Source organism: Megalobrama amblycephala, linkage group LG14 (assembly GCF_018812025.1).
Source record: "Megalobrama amblycephala isolate DHTTF-2021 linkage group LG14, ASM1881202v1, whole genome shotgun sequence".
NCBI lineage: Eukaryota > Metazoa > Chordata > Actinopteri > Cypriniformes > Xenocyprididae > Megalobrama > Megalobrama amblycephala.
The window spans coordinates 39,314,622-39,334,173 of record NC_063057.1 but is presented as its reverse complement, the minus strand read 5'-3'; the positions used below and the strand labels follow the sequence as shown (position 1 = coordinate 39,334,173).

The following is a 19,552-nucleotide window of genomic DNA, read 5'->3' as shown; positions in this document are numbered from 1 at the left end:
ACTGATTTGGGTGTACAATTTACAAGAATTAATAAATTGCCACAACATATGTCATGTACAAGACGGTATGAGATTAAATAATAACAATGCCACATTATTTAGTGGTGCCAGTAATGACAGTAATGTGCACCCTGCAGGTACTGAGTGGCGGGCAGCCAACAACGCAGCGTCTCCTGAACCCCCTAGAGGTACGTCACAACTAACACACACAGATATCGACACATTGATTCGTGAGGGCGGCGAAGTAGACGGTTACCATATATTACCAAGACCACGTTTCAACAGCATGCAATTGCGCAGAACCATGAATCTGAGAGAGATTAACACTACAGATTTGGCCACGTATCACATTTTTTTACATGATACTTTTAGCAAAATAGTGTCGTTTGCCAGAGACGTTGGTGGTGATGGTAGAGTATCTGTCTTGCTCATTTTCTCAATCCGCAATTGCCTGAGAATGAGTTAGAAAGAACCATCCACAATAACGCAGGCTTCTCACAAAAATCTGATTTTCTGATTTAAGTTCGTTTGAATGTGTTTTTTACAGGACAAATGCCAGTGCGTTAGAAACTTACAAAAATCATGATGAACCACACCCTAAAACAGTATGTCTCTATTTGTACGACGATCATTACTATAGGATTCTGAATTTGACAGCATTTATCGGTGTTGACTATGTATGCGAATTTTGTTACAAAGGCTATTCAAACCCTAGAAATCATCAGTGTAAACACATCTGCAACGTGTGTTTCAGTGGTAATTGTTAAGAACAGCCTAAGAGACCCGTGCACTGCCCTGATTGTTTGCGATTTTGTAAGTCAAGTTACTGCTACAACAACTCCCATAAAAAAAATAAAATAAAAAAATAAAATAAAAACACACCCTGTATGGGAAAAAGCACCATGTGACACTATAAAATATTGCAGACTGTAACAAACGATACAACGTCATAGGTCAAGGTAAGAGAGCACAGCACAAATGTAGTCCCAACTGTTTCGGCGAAGATCTACATGATCACGGGTTACACCGCTGCTTCATACAACCCATCGTACCCAAGGAGCCCAACAAGAATTACATTTTCTATGATTTTGAAATGCATTTTCAAAATGGAAAGCATATAGCCAGCTTTATTTGTGAGATCACCTTTGAAGGTGAAAAATTTGTGGCAGAAGGCCCAGGCTGTATAGTGCAGTTAATCATGCACTTCAGACAGCCATTGTACATCCAGACTTGATTCGTTTCTTATTCTGGAGTATTTCTGCAATGCAGGGCTTGTGCTCGACGTCATAATGCAAGGTTGTAAATTAATCTTCATGTATGACGATGCTTTTGCACAGCGATTCATACCAATGTCTAAGATGCCCACGGCGCTAAACTTAACGACGACGGAAAAGGGGTACCTTCCCCATATTTTCAATAGAGTGGAAAATGAGAATTATCTAGGACATTACAAAAACATGTCTGATAAAGACCGTGTAAAGTTTGATGCGTGGTACAGCACCGTTTCGGGTAAATTGTTCAACTTCAGGAAAGAGTCTTCAAAACACATTATCTCGAAAGAGATACATTGGCATTAACACACAATAACGCATACATCCGACAGAGTAAGACCTACTCAAACGCTTCGATCAAATGGCTCGAGAATGTGAAAAAAACTCGAGACGTAGATACTCATCATGCTCTAAACCACGGCGAAGTATCGATCGGTCGTTTCCTTTTAGACGGTTTCTATGAAAAGTCAGGGACAAGGCATGGGCTAGAGTACAATGGATGTTTGCATCATGGTCACGAATGCCACTTTGAACCCCATCAGACACATCCCATGTCAGGAGTGCCCTATGGGGTTCTCAGGAGGCAATTTGACGATAAAGTCGATATTCTGCGGAATGTGTATGGTTTGCAAATTGAGTGTGAATGAGGAAAGTGGACCGATCCTTCTGTGATGGAATTTATGAGAACCTGATCAGCCCCTGAGAGACTGAAACCACGAGATGCGTTGTTTGGGGGGCGTACTAATGCTTATAAACTATCACAAAACTGTCGATGGTGAGAAAATAAGTTACATAGATTTTACAAGCTTATATCATTTCTGTCAGGCTAGGAAAACCTATCCGATCGCTCACCCTGAAATCATTTTCAAAGATTTTGAACCGATCAAAAATTATTACGGTCTTATCAGAGCTACCGAGACATCCTGATCATTCCCCTCTGTGGAAACAGTCTGTGTCAGGAGCGCCGCAACAGCCTGGATTTCCTTCGGGAAATGAAGACCGACCTGGCTGAAGTCTTCCGAATGTTTCCCAGAACCAAGCTCGTGTTTTCAGACATTCTGCCCCTCCTGAACTGAAAAGGTTAGACTGGCAGGACTACCTACAGTGTCGAACAGAGTCAGCAGTGGCTCAACGGGGCGATGTCTGGTTTCTTGGCAGTAAGACAGATGAGCTGCATTCGCCATCGGCTTGTCTCATCTGATCAGAGATGGAGTCCACTTTTCCCAGAAGGAAAAAGCTTTTGTTGAGCAAGCTCCGAGAAGCTCTGCAGGAGGAACTCTGAAGATGATCCACCAAATGTCTCTTTAAGGGCAGCAACACATTGTTTCTTACAAATAATTATCTTTTAAACAATTAGGGAATCTTATTATGACTTTACATATAAAAACGGGACTTGTCAACTTATCATAGTATATCATAGAGGTTTTTGGCTATGATCAGACTGTAGGTCCAAATCTGATTTTTGTGCATATCTGATTAAAATCCGATCAGATTCAGCACGTGTGAATGGCCAAAAAAAAAAAAAAAAAAAAATAGTCAACTCATTTAATGTGATTTGACTATTATTATGCAGACTATTGACTATGTATTTACTACCTTTCTGAGCCTTAAAAAGTGGTAATTGAGGGTAATTGAATCAGGAGGACTGCAACAGCCTGGATTTCCTTCGGGAAATGAAGTCTTCCGAACGTTTCCCAGAACCAGACTCGTGTTTTCAGACATTCTGCTCCTCCTGAACTGGAGAGGTTAGACTGACAGGACTACCTACGGCATCGAACGGAGCTAGTGGTGGCTCAACGGGGCAATGCCTGGCTTCTTGTTAGAGAGACAGATGAGCTACATTCGCCACCGAAACATCGGCTTGTCTCATTTGATCAGAGATGGAATCCACTTGCGCCCAGAGGGAAATGAGCTTTTGTTGAGCAACCTCCGAGAAGCTCTGCAGGAGGAACTGGCTGTTATCATGGATATGGTTTTGTGAACTTTGAACATCACCATGATGCAGAAAATGCCCTAGAGGCTCTGAATTTTTGAAAATAGAAAATACTTTTTTTTTTTAAACAGGGTCGAGCATGGACATGATCAGCTCTCGGCTTTCTGTAATACATTTTCATTTTGCAACTTATATAATTAAAGCTGCCTCTTTGTCACATCTCTGTATTGAGAGATCACCGCACCAAGGTTACTGTACTTCAGAATAACAGTTTGTGGTCTTGAAGTATGACCAAAGAAAGAATTTTCACTGGAAAATGTCATCTGAATAGTTAAGTAACGTCACTACTTTCACGTACTGTCCTTAAGACTGTAGAGGTGTGTTTATTATATGATTTAATATACAATTATAATATTGTTTACTCAATGCTGTTACAAATAAAAATAATTAAATGAAACAATAGGTTAAAGGAAATTTTACGTCATTTCAATCAACATCTCTCCAATATTTCACAGAAGTAGAAGAAATTTGTGGCATAGAAGAGGTAAGGGAGGGGAGAAGAACAATACACGATTTGGGGAATAGAGTAAAGTGACAAGTTATTTTGTATCATTACATGGTGTATCACTCTCTATGCTGCAGTCTTATGACACATTGACTACACGTTGTCATTTAACTTACCTATATGTATTACATAATGATTTTGTCTTTTTGTTCATACAGATCTTTCCACAACAGGATCTACATTCTCTGCAAGGCACCATGTTCTTTTCTGGCCATCTCAGGATGGCGTGTATGCTCAACAGCACTGAGGAGATTTAAGCTACTGTGGTTGAAGCAAAGACAGACATGTTTGAATTCACCCACAAGGGACGTTTCTGGGAATACCAGCAGATTCAAGACAGTAGTCTCCAGGTTCATGTATTACATGGACCCCAATGAGCCGATCCTGAATTTTGTGTGGTAGGTGCTCAAGATCACCAGATATACTGGTGACATTGTTGATTGTCTGCTTGAACTACCACAAATGAAAGTTACAACACACAATGACTGTCATAAAAATTGAACGCATGAATATTGCTTCATTAGACACTAGCATTGTAATCATTTTAAAAGTCCAATCTGAATGAAAATGCTCCATATAAAAACACCTGAACAGTGGAACGGTACATATGTTGGAAAGCCTTTATGCACAAAATCGATTCCTAGCTGCTCATTGATAGTTAATGTGTTAAAAACCTTTAACTAATAGAACGTTATTGTAAAGTGTTACCTATATTATACAATTGCTAAATAAATAATTCCAGGTCATACATAAATTATATATCTATGTCATCTTCATTTCTCCCTCTTTCACCTCCAGAGTCAGAGACAGAACACCCAACTGCCCTCCCACGACCCTTATCTTAATTTGGCCCTGACATCTGCAGAGGAAGAGGCCCTTATTTCTTTTATTTTTTTGGATGGCAGATCCCAATTACAAGATCCATAGTAAAAGCACTTGCTATTGGAATCAAAGAGAGTGGAAGATCCGAGAGCACCACTGTAAATCTGAGAAGGGGCCAAGTGATGTCTGGTGGTCCAGGTTCAAGCCCGCCATCCTGAATTGACCTCACAGGTGGCAGATTCCCAGGACAGAGCTAAAGTTCATGGTGCTACACCAGAGGCCATTGAAGGTTTCTTCAACCTGTATGAGGCCCTCTATGTGAAGCACAGTTTGGAGGACAAGCCACTGCTCATCTACAACTGTGATGAGACTGGCTTTGGAGACGAGCCTCTGTCCAGGGAGAAGGTCCTGTGACAGACTGGGAGAAAAAACCCCATCTACCAACAGCAGATAACCAGGCAGCACATCACTGCACTGCTGTGTGAATGCCTCCCAAGCAATGCCTATAGGCTGGATATCGACAGAGGCTGTGCTCTCTGCCTTAGAGTGATCCCACCTGGCTCAGAAGATGAGGCCATTGACAAATGGGTCCAGTGTGATTTGTGCCATTTGTGGTTCCACTTAAAGAGTGCGCAGCTTTAATATATCCAATTATACTAGCCTGGGTAAATGTCTCCATTTCAATAGCCTGGCAAGAGAGTGAGGGCCTCTCTGGGCTCGATTGCTCCTGTCTGCCTCTCTGCCTCGCTGCCTTGAGTGAACTGCTGCCTGCTGCCTGACCTACGCTTCCCGCACATCACCCTTGCCCCAGGCACCGGCAAGCGACCGAGACATCCAGCTAGCGAGTCCCGTGTGCGATGCAGTTTTTCGGACGGCGAGGGGAGTCAGACTACTCTACAAAAACACGGTCAGTCATGTCCGACGATTATCATGTGTATTAAATGCAACATGTATAGCTTAGCTCTTTCTGTCAGCAGTGAGACTTACACATGTGATAAATGCAGGGATATTGTCAGGCTGACAGAGAGAATCTCAGAATTAGAGACACGCATCCAAACTTTAATTGAGGATAGTGAGAATGAAAGGGCCTTAGATACTGCTTTGGATGCGACTAGCCTAGTAAACACTGCACATTCGGTTCCGGTTGTAGAAGCCACGCAGCAGGCTAACTGGGTGACTGTGAGGCGGCATAGTGGCAAGAACAAACACCACTCTTCCGTTCCGATTAGAACATCAAACAGGTTCTCCCCACTCAGTGACGCACCCACTGAGAATCCTGTTGAAAGTGCCCTAGTTATTGGCGATTCTATTACACGGAACGTGAAAATAGAGACACCAGCCACCATAGTCACATGTTTGCCGGGGGCCAGAGCACCTGACATCAAAGCAAATTTAAAAGTGCTGGCTAATGCTAAACGTAAATATTCTAAAATCATTATCCACGTCGGCACAAATGATGTTCGACTTCGCCAGTCGGAGATCACTAAAATTAACATTAAAGAGGTGTGTGAACTCGCAAATTCAATGTCAGCAGAAGTAATTTGTTCTGGCCCTCTTCCTGTGCGTCGGAGTGATGAGATAGTTAGCAGGTTATCATCACTCAATGGCTGGCTGTCTAAGTGGTGTCCGCAGAATAATATAGGTTTCATAGACAATTGGAAAAGCTTTTGGGGCAGACCTGATCTGTTGAAAAGAGATGGTATTCATCCCTCCCGGGATGGTGCTGCTCTTCTATCTAGAAATTTGGCAAATAGTCTTAGAGCTGAAACATGACAAACCAGGGCCCAGATCAGGACGCAGACAAACTGGCTAAACCGACCGTCTGCTAGCCGCCTCACGTCACAGAACTCAGATAATTCACAGCACATAGAAACTCTTTCACCTAGATATTATCACATAGAGACTGTGTCTGTACCTCGAACTAGTAAATACAAAAAACTTCCGAAACCTTTTAAGGGTAAAAATTTAATTGAGGTTCAAAAAATGAAAATCATAGATAAATCAGATAAACAAATGATAAAGCTTGGGTTACTGAATATTAGATCTATTTCTTCAAAAGCACTTATTGTAAATGAAATTATCACAGACAATAAACTAGACTTGCTGTGTTTGACAGAAACCTGGCTAAAACCAGACGATTACATTATTTTAAATGAGTCTAGTCCTCAAGGTTATGACTATAGACACAATCCTCGACAGAAAGGCAAAGGGGGAGGTGTTGCTGTAATTTATAGTAATATATTCAGAATCATTCAAAAGAATTTCAAATATAATTCCTTTGAAGTGATGGTGCTTTATGTAACATTATGTAAGTTGACATTTGTGCTGGCTACTGTATACAGGCCACCAGGGCACCATACTGACTTTATCAAAGAATTTGCTGATTTTCTATCAGAGTTAGTACTGGCTGCGGATAAAGTCCTTGTTGTTGGTGATTTTAATATCCATGTAGATAATAATAAAGACGCATTTGGATTGGCATTTGCAGACATTTTAAACTCTATTGGAGTTAGACAACACGTGTCAGGACCCACTTATTGTCGTAATCATACCTTAGATCTAATACTGTCGCATGGAATTGATATTGATGCTGTTGAAATTCTACAGCAGAGCGATGATATATCAGATCATTATTTAGTCTCGTGTATAATACAGTTAGCCAAGGCTACAAAACCACCACCCAGCCATAAATATGGTAGAACCATCACTTCTACCACTAAAGATTGCTTTATAAATAATCTCCCGAGCAGTTTCATCGCCTTAGTATACCTGACAACTTAGAAGAACTCGATGCTGCAACAGAAACTATTGGCTCTCTCTTTTCCAGCACATTAGATGCAGTCGCTCCTTTACGTCTAAAGAAGATTAAGGAAACTAATCCAACGCCGTGGTATGATGAGCACACTCGGGCTCTAAAACGAGCTGTGAGAAAAGCTGAACGTAGTTGGAAGAAAACAAAACTAGAAGTTTTTCGCCTTTCGTGGAAAGAAAAAATGATTGAGTACAGAACGGCTATAAGAAATGCTAGATCTACGTATTTTTCAAATCTCTTAATAGAAAACAAACATAATCCTAGGTATTTATTTGACACAGTGGCTAAATTAACTAGAAACAGAGATTCAACTGCTGACGTTTCCAAAGAGCACAGCAGTAATGACTTTATGAACTTCTTTACTTGCAAGATTGACAATATTAGAGAGAAAATTATAAACATGCAACCGTCTACAGTTTCGCTTCAGACAGTGCACTGTAGTGTCCCTGAGGTAAAACTAGAATCATTCGCCGCTATAGGAGAGGAAGAATTATCTAAACTTATCAAATCATCAAAATCAACAACATGTATGTTAGACCCAATGCCGACTAAACTACTGAAAGAAATGCTTCCAGAGGTCGTAGGTCCACTTCTTGATATAATTAATTCATCTTTAACACTAGGATACGTGCCAAAAAATTTTAAGCAGGCTATTATTAAACCTCTTATTAAAAAACCTCAACTAGATCCGAGAGATTTAGTAAATTACAGGCCAATCTTGAATCTACCTTTTCTGTCAAAGATACTAGAAAAGGCAGTTTCAACACAACTGTGCTCCTTTTTAGAAAGAAATGGAATCTGTGAGGATTTCCAGTCAGGATTTAGACCATACCATAGTACTGAGACTGCTCTCGTTAGAGTTACAAACTATCTACTCTTATCATCCGATCGTGGCTGTATTTCTCTATTAGTGTTATTAGATCTCAGTGCTGCTTTTGACACTATCGATCACAACATTCTTTTAAAAAGACTTGAAAACTATATTGGCATTAGTGGAATTGCTTTGGCATGGTTCAAATCTTACTTATCTGACCATTATCAGTCTGTAGTAGTTAATGAAGAGATGTCGTATCGATCACAAGTTCAATATGGAGTACCACAAGGCTCAGTACTAGGACCGTTGCTTTTCACTCTGTACATGCTGCCCTTAGGAGAGATAATTAGGAAGCATGGTGTTAGTTTTCACTGCTACGCTGACGATACTCAGCTCTATATTTCCTCGCGCCCTGACGAAACCTACAAATTCACAAAACTAACAGAATGCATAGCTGACATTAAAAACTGGATGACAAGAAATTTCTTATTATTAAACTCAGAAAAAACTGATATCCTAATCTTTGGACCAAAAACTTCCTCACGAAAAAACCTTGAATACTCTCTAACACTTGACGGGTGCTCCATTAAATCTTCGTCCTCAGTTAGGAACCTGGGTGTGCTCTTTGATACCAATCTTTCATTTGAAAGTCATGTTTCTAGTATCTGTAAAACCGCCTTCTTCCATCTAAAAAATATATCTAAATTACGACATATGCTCTCAATGACAAATGCGGAACAGTTGGTTCATGCATTCATGACCTCAAGACTAGATTACTGTAACGCTCTACTGGGTGGTTGTTCTGCTCGGCTTTTAAACAGACTACAGTTGGTCCAAAATGCGGCAGCTAGAGTTCTTACTAGAACCAGAAAGTATGACCATATTAGCCCAGTTCTGTCAACATTACATTGGCTCCCTATTAAACATCGTATAGATTTTAAAATCTTGCTACTTACTTATAAAGCTCTAAATGGTTTAGCTCCCCAGTACCTGAGCGAGCTCTTGGTGCATTATAGTCCTTCACGTCTATTGCGATCTCAGAATTCAGGCCAGTTGATAATACCCAGAATATCAAAATCAACTGAAGGCGGCAGATCCTTTTCCTATTTAGCACCTAAACTCTGGAACAATCTTCCTAGCATTGTTCGGGAAGCAGACACACTCTGTCAGTTTAAATCTAGACTAAAAACACATCTCTTTGCTCTTGCATACACATAATACATTATCAATACATTAACATTATTTTCAAATCCGTTAAAGGATTGTTACGCTGCAGTAATTAGGTCGGCCGGAACCGAGTACATTTCCTATAACACTAGATATACCTGTACATCAGAATAAGAATGGCATCTACGCTAATATCAGTCTCTCTGCTTATCCTGAGGTTTGCCGGGTGCTGGAGCCAGGCCGTATCCAGATCAGATGGAGAACCTGTGTCTGGACCTGACTACAATGTAGCCCAGGAGACAATGGGCCTACAGATCCAGTTCTGGCTGCATCTATAATTCAGATTTTTAAATCTCCGTATCCGCTTACATATATTTATATATAATCTATTTTTAATCTCTATAATAAAAATGTATAATTCAGATTTTGATCTCCATATCCATTTACATATATTATATATATCTTCCAAGGGGTTTTTTCCCTCCTAGGACTTTTTTCCCAGTGTTAGCACGCTGGGTTTTTCTCCTAGGGGTTTTTTTCCACCCCTGGGAGTCAGCCGACATTGGCTTAATGTAGCACCATCTTGTATATGTTACATATTACCACGCTTGCTTGTACAGCTTATTTTTAACCACTTCTCTTTTTTCTGTGCTTCTAATATGTAAAGCTGCTTTGAAACAATTACCAATTGTAAAAAGCGCTATATAAATAAATTTGACTTGACTTGACTTGACATCGCCTTCCCAAGGATGCCAGAACCCTGCTGAAAATCCCTAAAAGAGTGGAAGTAGTTGATCTGTGTGGTGGACAATATGCCTACTTTGGTATTGCATCAGGAGTACTGAAGGTTTTATCCCAGAATTCTGTTTTCCATGAAGACCGAATAGATCTGTGCTTTAACATTGATGGCATTCCATTATTTAAATCATCAAGTCTGCAAATGTGGCCAATCCTGTGCAGTTTTCATGATTTTGCACCCTTCATTGTGGCACTCTGTTGTGGAAAAGCAAAACCGAGCCCAGTTAAAGATTACCTCTCTGATTTTCTACAGGAGTTCCAGCAACTTATGCAAGATGGCATAGTCCATGGAGAGAAAGCACTGCAAGTGACTGTAAAATCCTTTGTTTGTGATGCACCAGCTCGATCATTCCTGAAATGCATAAAGAATCACAATAGCTACTTCGCATGTGAGCGCTGCACAGTTAAAGGTCCCGTTTTTCGTGGTTTTTTGAAGCTTAGATTGTGTTTATAGTGTGCAATATAACATGTGTTCATGTTTCGTGTGTAAAAAAACACAGTATTTTTACTACAGAATTACTACACTTTCTATTCAATTACCATCTAGTTAACAAAGCTAAACAGCGTTGCCCTTTGTGTGATAAGTTACAGAAACTGTTAAACGCACCAACTTAAATAATAAAATACACTTACCGGTTGTGGTCCATAAACAACGCCTTCTCCAGACAAAGAGGGAACTGCTCCATCTTTCAAGAATAATCTTTGTGCGAATCCGGCATTAAACTGATTGAGATTGAGGAAGCTGTCCTCAGCACATATGTGCTGCACATAGTTTTACATGTGGATTATAATTTTTGGGAACCGAGTTAAACATAAATTGTAACCATTGATCTCTAAGTACAGCGTCCCTGGGAAGGCCAAACAAAGGTGATTGGACTGCGGGATGAAAATAACAGCGTTGACATGGCGACAAACACACTCTACAAACGCAACTCTTGCTCTTCTCCGTGGGAGCGCAACAAGACCACGCCCCCCTTTTTTTGTGTATTCCTGTGGGCGGAGGTTAGTCAAAAAACTGTTTTAGTGACGTCATTAATGCAGGAAGTAGAGGGATGTAGTCCAAACTGGCCGTTTGATGTAGGCGACTTCTGTTAAATAAAATATCTCACTTGGCACTGAACTTTGAGCTTTAAAATTTTACAGATTTTATTTATACTCTAACAACAACATTACACACTAACTAAAGTTTGAAACATGGGGATCACGAAGAACGGGACCTTTAAAGGCACCTATGTGGGACGAGTTGTTCTTGGTGCTACATCGCCTGGTGTTGTTGCAAGGTCTGAAGCAGATTTCAGTAGACTTGCCTACAAAGACCATCAAATTGAGAAATCCCCACTGACACTAGCTGGAATTCCATGTGTTCAGCCATTTGCATTGGACTACATGCACTTGGTGTGTTTGGGTGTAGTTAGGAGAATGCTTCACTATATGCAGAGAGGACCCCACACATGCAGACTGTCATTTCAGCAAAGGAGTGACATTTCAGATAAACTAAAGGCATTGAATGGAGAACTACCTAGTGAGTTTGCATGGCAACCTAGGACTTTACTGGAATTGGACAGATGGAAGGCTATGGAACTTAGACAGTTTCTCCTTTATACTGGACCAGTGGTTCTAAGAAAAGTGGTTTCACATGCTGTATACAAACACTTTCTTTCCTTGATGGTTGCGGTGTCTGTCCTTTTGAATTCGGATGATGCAGACCGTAAGGAACACTTAGACTATGCCCGAGAGCTACTCATGTACTATGTGAAGAAGTGTGAGGCTATATATGGAAACACCTTTGCTGTATACAATGTTCATTCACTAATTCACTTACCAGATGATGTGGAACACTTCAACTGTTCACTGAATGGGATTTCATGCTTTCCATTTGAGAACTACCTGCAGACTCTAAAGAAAATGGTCAGACAATCTCGCAATCCTATAGCCCAAGTTGCCAAGCGTCTAGCAGAACTAGAAAATTCTACAAAATCTAGGCCTTTTACCAAAGAGAGCTTTACTCGCTTATCCACAAGGCCAAGAGATTGTTGTTTCATCCTTCAGAACAAGGACTATGTCTTTGTGAAGGAAATGCATGAAGACGGCACCTTGGTTTGCGATGTGCTACACCAATGCAAAACAGAGAGTTTCTTCACTGATCCTTGTGATTCTAAACTGCTCAACATCGTCCGTGTTAGAGATATCAGTAGAACTACACATCGACTGATCAGCAAACAGCAGTTGATTCGTAAAGTTGTCTGTCTGCCAGCCAACCCTGGTGAAGCTGACACAGGATTCATTTTGTTCCCCATGTTGCATGAAATAGAACGTAACTGAATTGTAAGTATATCACTGGTATCAACTAATGTTTTTAACTGCTCTTCCATTATCTTTGTGAGGTTGTGGAGGTTGTATATGATGCTTGTTCTGAGAGTGGAGGGGAAAATGCTGCCCTTATATAGATTGCATGCAAGCTGACCAGTTGTTTACAACTGCAATAATATAGCTTTCCTGTAGCTTAGTGGTAAGAGCATTGCATTAACAACAAAAGGTTGTGGGTTCGATCTCAGGTGATTGCATTATCCTATACATTTATACATAGGTATGTGCAATGTAATATACTACTGTCTCATTTACTAGTGATTTGTTTTGATTTTTGTATAGGTACATGATGTAGGTCAGGGGGGTTTGGAAAGAGCCAAATGGAGAGGAGGAGGGAGTCATCCCAGAGGTTTGGGTCAAGGACAACATGGTACACTGGCCACCAGGGGCTAATGTAACTAAAGCAGCTAAAGAAATGCGAACGCCAACAAGTAGCTGGAAAATGTTTCCTCTGCTGAAAATCAAATTCAAGTCAATTGAGTTTACATCCATTTTTAAAAGCGAAATTGTTTTTTCTACTAATCAAATCAATAAAGGTATTAAAAGCTTGTTTGTTTTCTATTTACACTGGCCACCAGGGGCTAATTTAACTAAAGCAGCTAAAGAGATGCGAACGCCAACAAGTAGCTGGAAAATGTTTCCACTGCTGAAAATCAAATTCAAGTCAATTGAGTTTACATCCATTTTTAAAAGCGAAATTGTTTTTTCTACTAATCAAATCAATAAAGGTATTAAAAGCTTGTTTGTTTTCTATTTACTTCAGATAATCAGGAAATGTGTGAAGCCTTTGACCAAGCAAGTACTGCAGAGCTCAGTGAGGAAGAATGTGGTCCTGTCAAGAGGGTATCAAAGAAAAAAATATACCCAGGGTTTATTTTAGGTACAGAATACTTGCTCATTTTGACAGGGCCCTAGTTTCTGGTGCTGGAGCATAATATATGTTGTGATACTATGTATGGTAATTATACTGTTGTTTCTCCTCTTACACAGATGAGGATGAGCATGAAAGCAGGACGAAGCAGATCGGTGGTTTTTGGAACAAAAATATTCATATTTCAAAAGTTACAAACACAAATCAGCAGCTTCTGGTGACAGCGAGTCTACATTGACCTCCATTGTAGAAAAGGAAACTACAATGCAAGTCAATGTAGACTCACTGGAAGCTGGTGTACTTCTTCCAGCCAATTAGAATAGAGTATTTAGAGAGACCATGGTATAAGTAAGGAACAATTAATGACGAGCCGTCCAGTTATACTCATATAATGCACACTCGAGGTAATGCTGCCACGACGCACATTGAGTGTGCATTTTAAGTATAATTGAACGGACAGGAGTCAATTATTCCTCTTGCCACACCACAAAACATTGTTCAAGTGTTTAATTTCAGATTATAATAAATGTTGCCCTGCGGTAGGAAAATCTGACAGGGTAGGACAATTTGAACACCGGTACAGCCTCCGCGAGCGTAAGATTTTGCTTTGCCGATGCAGCTCATCTTTCTCCTGGTCTATCTCTGTGGCAACCGGCAGAAAACAGCAGCACATATTCAACAAAACAGCGTTTCCTGAATTCTGCCACTGTTACTGACTGCCTGGGAATATGAACAACATAACGTTAATTAAATGTGTGAATTATGTTATACCTATGCCACCTTTAGTTAAAATGGGTAGCACTTATCATCAGTTTAATTTTTCATCCGAAAAACAAAAAGTTGGACATTGAAAAATTGGATTCAGTTTTTCTGTTTTCCTGCTGTTGCAGCTCACTTGAAAAGAATGGTGAGGATGATCACTGAGCCACTAGATGGTTATCCATGCTTATTTAAAAAGTTAATTACTTTGTGAACAGTACATGTACAAGTGATGCTTGCTGAAAAATGTATGCTGTATTTTAATGTCTTAAAATGAGTGCTAATTGTGGCTTTATATTCATTAAGGTGCTGTACAGCAGTCGAAACCTTCTGCGTCAGAGGCCGAAATAAAGAAATACATGGGCAGCTATCTCCGGTCTGCTCCCGATAGATATGGGGGTATGGGACGGCAAAAGGGGAAATCGGCCATTGAGGTCTGTTCTGAATAAGTAGAATGCACCTATTGTTTATCTACAATGTTTCTTTTCATTAATTTGTTTATCTACGAAACAAATTACAAAACTGGTTTTATTTTAATTTAACTTGCTCTTTGTTTTTAAAGGTCTTGAGAGCTTTGATGTAAAAACCTGTAATATGTCTGTTGTGATGACACAAAATGCAATATTGTTCATCAATTAAGATTTATATCAGATTAAAATTTATATATAAAATTCTGATATAAACCAGTGGATTTAATAAAACATGTCTTGCATTTAATACTGTTTTGTCATTATTCTTGTGGTCTAGAATAGGACATCAATGTGTTAAAAAATGTTTTAAAAAAATGCAAATCAAATGAATGTCAAAACTTGACGTCAATTTAATGTCAAGTTTTGACATCAATTTGATTTGCATTTTTGACCAATTCTTTGATGACTATGTTTGACGTCAATTTGATGTCTATTTGACATAAATTGCCCGCTGGGATGTAATCCGAATGAAATGTGCATTTCTCTCAGGCGCGTTCACTATTGCGAAGATCGCGAGTCAGCATCTTCAACTTCATCTTTGCAGCCACTGACACAGAAAACACTTGTTTATTAATAAACAATTAACATGTCTCCTTGCTATATTTTACACAATCATAATACCTTTTAATACCGATACATTTAAACAGAATAGGACAACCTTCTACTGAATAGTGACGTTTCCCCATTTACAGATTACCTTTTAATACCGACATAGAATTAGTAAAAATAACCAAAGGAAGAGATGGTGGGAAAAACAGTGGGACAATATCGCAAGGCATACAACGGGCTGTTTCATTCAAGTCAACTTTAGTTCTGGGTTTTTCTAGCTTGTTTGCTGTACACCTTGTCACACAGCAGCTTTTAGACATTGTTCTATTTTTTGTAATAAGTCAGAAATGACAAGGAGGTAGCCTCACACTATATAAAGTCAAGGGAGATGGTTGGATTTTCTTCCCCCCCGTGGGCGTGGTTTTCAGATTATGACGCGTGTTGTCTCTGTTGAGGCGCGTTCACGCGGGCAGCTTGTCAAAAGCATTCACGTCCTCGTAGAGCTCGTAATTACAGTTTGTAAGCTGGGAGTTTTCTGAAAGCTCCCAGATGTACCACCTGACCACTGTAGATTCATTTAGCTGTTGATAGTGGTTCCATGGAAATGCATAATTCCCAGTCCAAGGACCAAAAGGACATGAACAGCTCCGAATATAATGTCACGTGTTGTCATCTGGGATTTTGGGAGACGCAACAATAGGGAAATAAATTATATATCAATATTCCTATGAAATATTGGATATTATGAAAATGCTGCCGATAAATACTATCATTATTACACTTTTTTTTTCATTACATGTTGCTCCAAGATCACTTTAATATGCAAATTAGATACAACGTATCAATGCATTGTATAGAATGGGAAAAATCCACTTGTGGCCATTTTACACACATATTGTAAAAATAAAATAGTATTTCAAAACATTGAAAAAAAATTGATTGGTAAATGAAAGAAAAAAAAAAAATATATATATATATATATATATATATATATATATATACTTGTCTAATCATAACTTCACTTGTCAATACATAAGATGAACTCATTTTCCCATGTTGTGGTTTTCTTGGGATGGAGAGAGGAGGAAGTTGTAAGCAGTAGATAGTGTTGCCCTCCTTATAAATACCCCAGTTACGTAAAAGAGTTCAGCTGAAACATGAGAAACCAGGAGCTGAATATGTGTGGATCAGAAACCCTCAGATTTGATCAAAAATATCTTGATTTGTGTTCTGAAGATGAATTTTTTGGTGAACTAACCCTTTAAGTTTGTTGAGTTTGATTATTCATTGTTAACGTAGGCTTGGTTTGTGAGCGTGACGCGAGCATGATAACTTCCTTAAAACTGCTCCAAAAAACATAGGAATGAACACTGCAAAAAAAAAAGTGCTTTATTCATATCTATGTACAACTGGTGAACCAAACATATTTAAATATATGATCCATTGAATATCATGTGACAGATCTCTCGCCATCTGCTAGAGATCCTGGTCAACATACTTGTGTTCACACACACGTCCACAGTTGACCCGTAACACCGTGAACCAAGCTGCTTCATTTTTCTGTAAACAGTGCTGGTTGACAGTAGTGCGATCGAGCCAAACGTGTGATGTGACTATCGGCTAAAGAAATATCTCACTGTCTTCTTCCGTATTGATCTCTTACAGAATCAACATGTGTATTTTACAGTTGAACACAGTGCTCAGATCTATCAAGTTAATACCTGTTCAAATTACTTCAGGAAAATCTGCACATTTTTTATTATTTTAGTAAGTAAAACAATATTTACAGACATTAAAGCATATTCTTCACATACACACTCTCACTAATCTCACTGTCTATATGAGGATTCATTACACACATTTATTCTTCATGTTATTTCACTGACAGAAGTTCAGCTGTAGTATTAATGTAATGAAGAGAAAATAAGAGACTCTATAACATCTCACTGTTACTGATTCATCATGAGCTCAAAGCATTATGGGTAGAATCTCTCTACAGTCTATTCTGATTCATCAACACAGTTTTAATGAGGATCCAGGACCAACAATAAACCCAGGATAGAGCGGTTGAGTGAATGTGGTCTGGACTGTGTGGATGAGGCTCATTTTGTCTCCAGAGACGCTGTAGAAGGACAGAGTTCCTGCACTGTGATCCACATACACTCCTATTCTTCTGATAATGATGGACTTTACAGTGAGTTCAGTCTCTATCTTATTGTGACTGAATGAGTAACTGGAGGAAGAGCAGAACAAACTCCAGGACTGATTATTACATCCAAACCGACACTCATCACCTGATCCCTTTCTTCTGATGCTCTTATATGACACTGATATACGCACACCATAATCACCACTCCTCTCAATCTCCCAGTAACAGCGTCGATCACACACACTCTCTCTACACAACACCTGATGATAACAATCAAATCTGTCTGGATGATCAGGATACGGCTGCTCTGTGTGAGTATAAGTAATCACTCTGTTCCCCTCAGACAGTTGGAGGTGTTTATTCACTGTGTTCAGATCCAGATTGAGCTGATGGGAATCTGATGGAGAGAAAACACATCTGAATCAGGAATCTGTCTGATCTGTTACACTGTAAAAGATTATCATTGCTGTTTGTATATACTTAATTAAAATGAGTTAAAACCACACAATTACTGAACATTTCATTCTAATTTTGTGTAAAATCCACTTAAAGGATTAGTTCACTTTCAAATTAAAATTTCCTGATAATTTACTCACCCCCATGTCATCCAAGATGTTCATGTCCTTCTTACTTCAGTCGAAAATAAATTAGGTTTTTGATGAAAACATTCCAGGATTTTTCTCCATATAGTGGACTTCAATGGCCTCCAAATGGTTTAAGGTCAAAATTACAGTTTCATTGCAGCTTCAAATCGTTCTACATGATCCCAAACGAGGAATAAGGGTCTTATCTAGAGAAACCATCGCTCATTTTCTAAAAAAAAAATAAATAAATTATATACATTTTAACCATAAATGCTCATCTTGAACTAGCTCTCTTCTTCTCTATTAGACTTCCAGCAGTGTAGAAGCTGCTAAGTGTATTACTGCCCTCCACAGGTCAAAGTTTGAATTGTTATATACTTGCACTAGCATATTGTATATGACAATTAGTTCAAACTTTGACCTGTGGAGGGCAGTAATACACTTAGCAGTGTCTACACTGCTGGAATTCAAATAGAGAAGAAGAAAAAGAGAGCTAGTTCAAGATGAGCATTTATGGTTAAAATGTATATAATTTTATTTTTAGAAAATGAGTGATAGTTTCTATAGATAAGACCCTTATTCCTCATCTGGGATTGTGAGAATGCTTTGAAGCTGCAATGAAACTAGAGATGCACCGATTGATTGGCCAGGGATCAGAATAGGCCGTTTTCCCTCATGATCGGCGCGGATCGGTGATCAGCCGATCAGTCTCACTTCTTACCGATTCCGATCCGTTTTGTTACCAGCGGCACAGGCAATAACGTCAGCTGCGTGTTGTCGCTCTCTTCTGTCACGGTGAAGTGACACACACTCGCACGGGCGCCTCCTCTCTCTCACTCGTCTCATTCACTTCGGTTAAATAGTGCTTGTATTGCACATAATTTTAGTCATTCAAACAGGTTTCGCGCTTACACCAAAAATGCACACCACTGATTTATATAAGTGAAGCGAACAAGCCACGCTCAGTCTCAAACAGAGACACAAGACAAACAGAGTCATGACTCACTTCAACCGTTTGGAGGTCATTGAAGTCCACTATATGGAGAAAAAACCTGGATTTCGACTGAAGAACGAAAGACATGAACATCTTGGATGACATGGGGGTGAGTAAATTATTGGGAAATTTTAATTTCAAAGTGAACTAATCTTTTAAATACAGTGGCATGAAAAAGTATGAGAACCCTTTGCAGAATCTGTGAAAATGAGAATTATTTTAATAAAATAAGAGGGATAATAAAAAATGCATGTTATTTTTTGTTTAGTACTGTCCTGAGTAAGATATTTTACATAAAAGATGTTTGCATTTAGTTCACAAGACAAAACAATAGCTGAATTTAATAAAATAACCCCATTCATAAGTATGTGAAGCATTGATTCTCAATACTGTGTGTGGAAACCTGATGATCTACGACTGTTTTTATGTTTTGTGATGGTTGTTCATGAGTCTCTTGTTTGTTCTGAGCAGTTAAACTGAGCTCTGTTCTTCAGAAAAATCCTCCAGCTCCTGCAGATTCATCAGTTTTCAAGCATTTTTGCATATTTGAACCCTTTCCAGCAGTGACTGTAGGATTTTGAGATCTGTGTTTTTATACTGAGGACAACTGAGGGACTCAAACACTAC

At 39.2% G+C, this 19,552-nt stretch overlaps 1 protein-coding gene and 1 long non-coding RNA gene across 3 annotated transcripts; both read left to right on the top strand.

The window, feature by feature from the left end:
• Nucleotides 1-50: 50 nt before the first annotated feature.
• On the top strand, nt 51-5,621 carry LOC125245312. The gene is made up of 3 exons (XR_007179482.1): nt 51-188; nt 3,928-4,167; nt 4,568-5,621. It is a non-coding gene; the product is annotated as an uncharacterized LOC125245312 (long non-coding RNA).
• A 4,487-nt stretch (nt 5,622-10,108) lies between these two features.
• LOC125245264 lies at nt 10,109-14,873 on the top strand. 2 transcript variants are annotated; one of them, XM_048155801.1, is made up of 4 exons: nt 10,109-10,592; nt 11,408-12,507; nt 12,832-13,429; nt 13,540-14,873. In XM_048155801.1, the coding sequence occupies exons 1-2, from the start codon at nt 10,325-10,327 to the stop codon at nt 12,502-12,504; spliced, it is 1,365 nt and encodes a 454-aa protein (XP_048011758.1). In that variant the 5' UTR covers nt 10,109-10,324; the 3' UTR covers nt 12,505-12,507; nt 12,832-13,429; nt 13,540-14,873. The 2 variants fall into 2 exon arrangements, with proteins under 2 accessions (XP_048011758.1, XP_048011759.1); XM_048155802.1 differs by lacking the exon at nt 10,109-10,592 and having other exon boundaries at nt 11,367-12,507.
• Nucleotides 14,874-19,552: the final 4,679 nt, after the last annotated feature.

What these genes read in the sequence shown, in the direction of transcription:
- LOC125245264 (XM_048155801.1), top strand. Translation starts at nt 10,325, where the DNA reads ATGTGGCCAATCCTGTGCAGTTTTCATGATTTTGCACCCTTCATTGTG. An exon ending in TGAGCGCTGCACAGTTAAAG is followed by an intron (nt 10,593 to 11,407) that starts GTCCCGTTTTTC and finishes GGACCTTTAAAG; the next exon opens with GCACCTATGTGGGACGAGTT.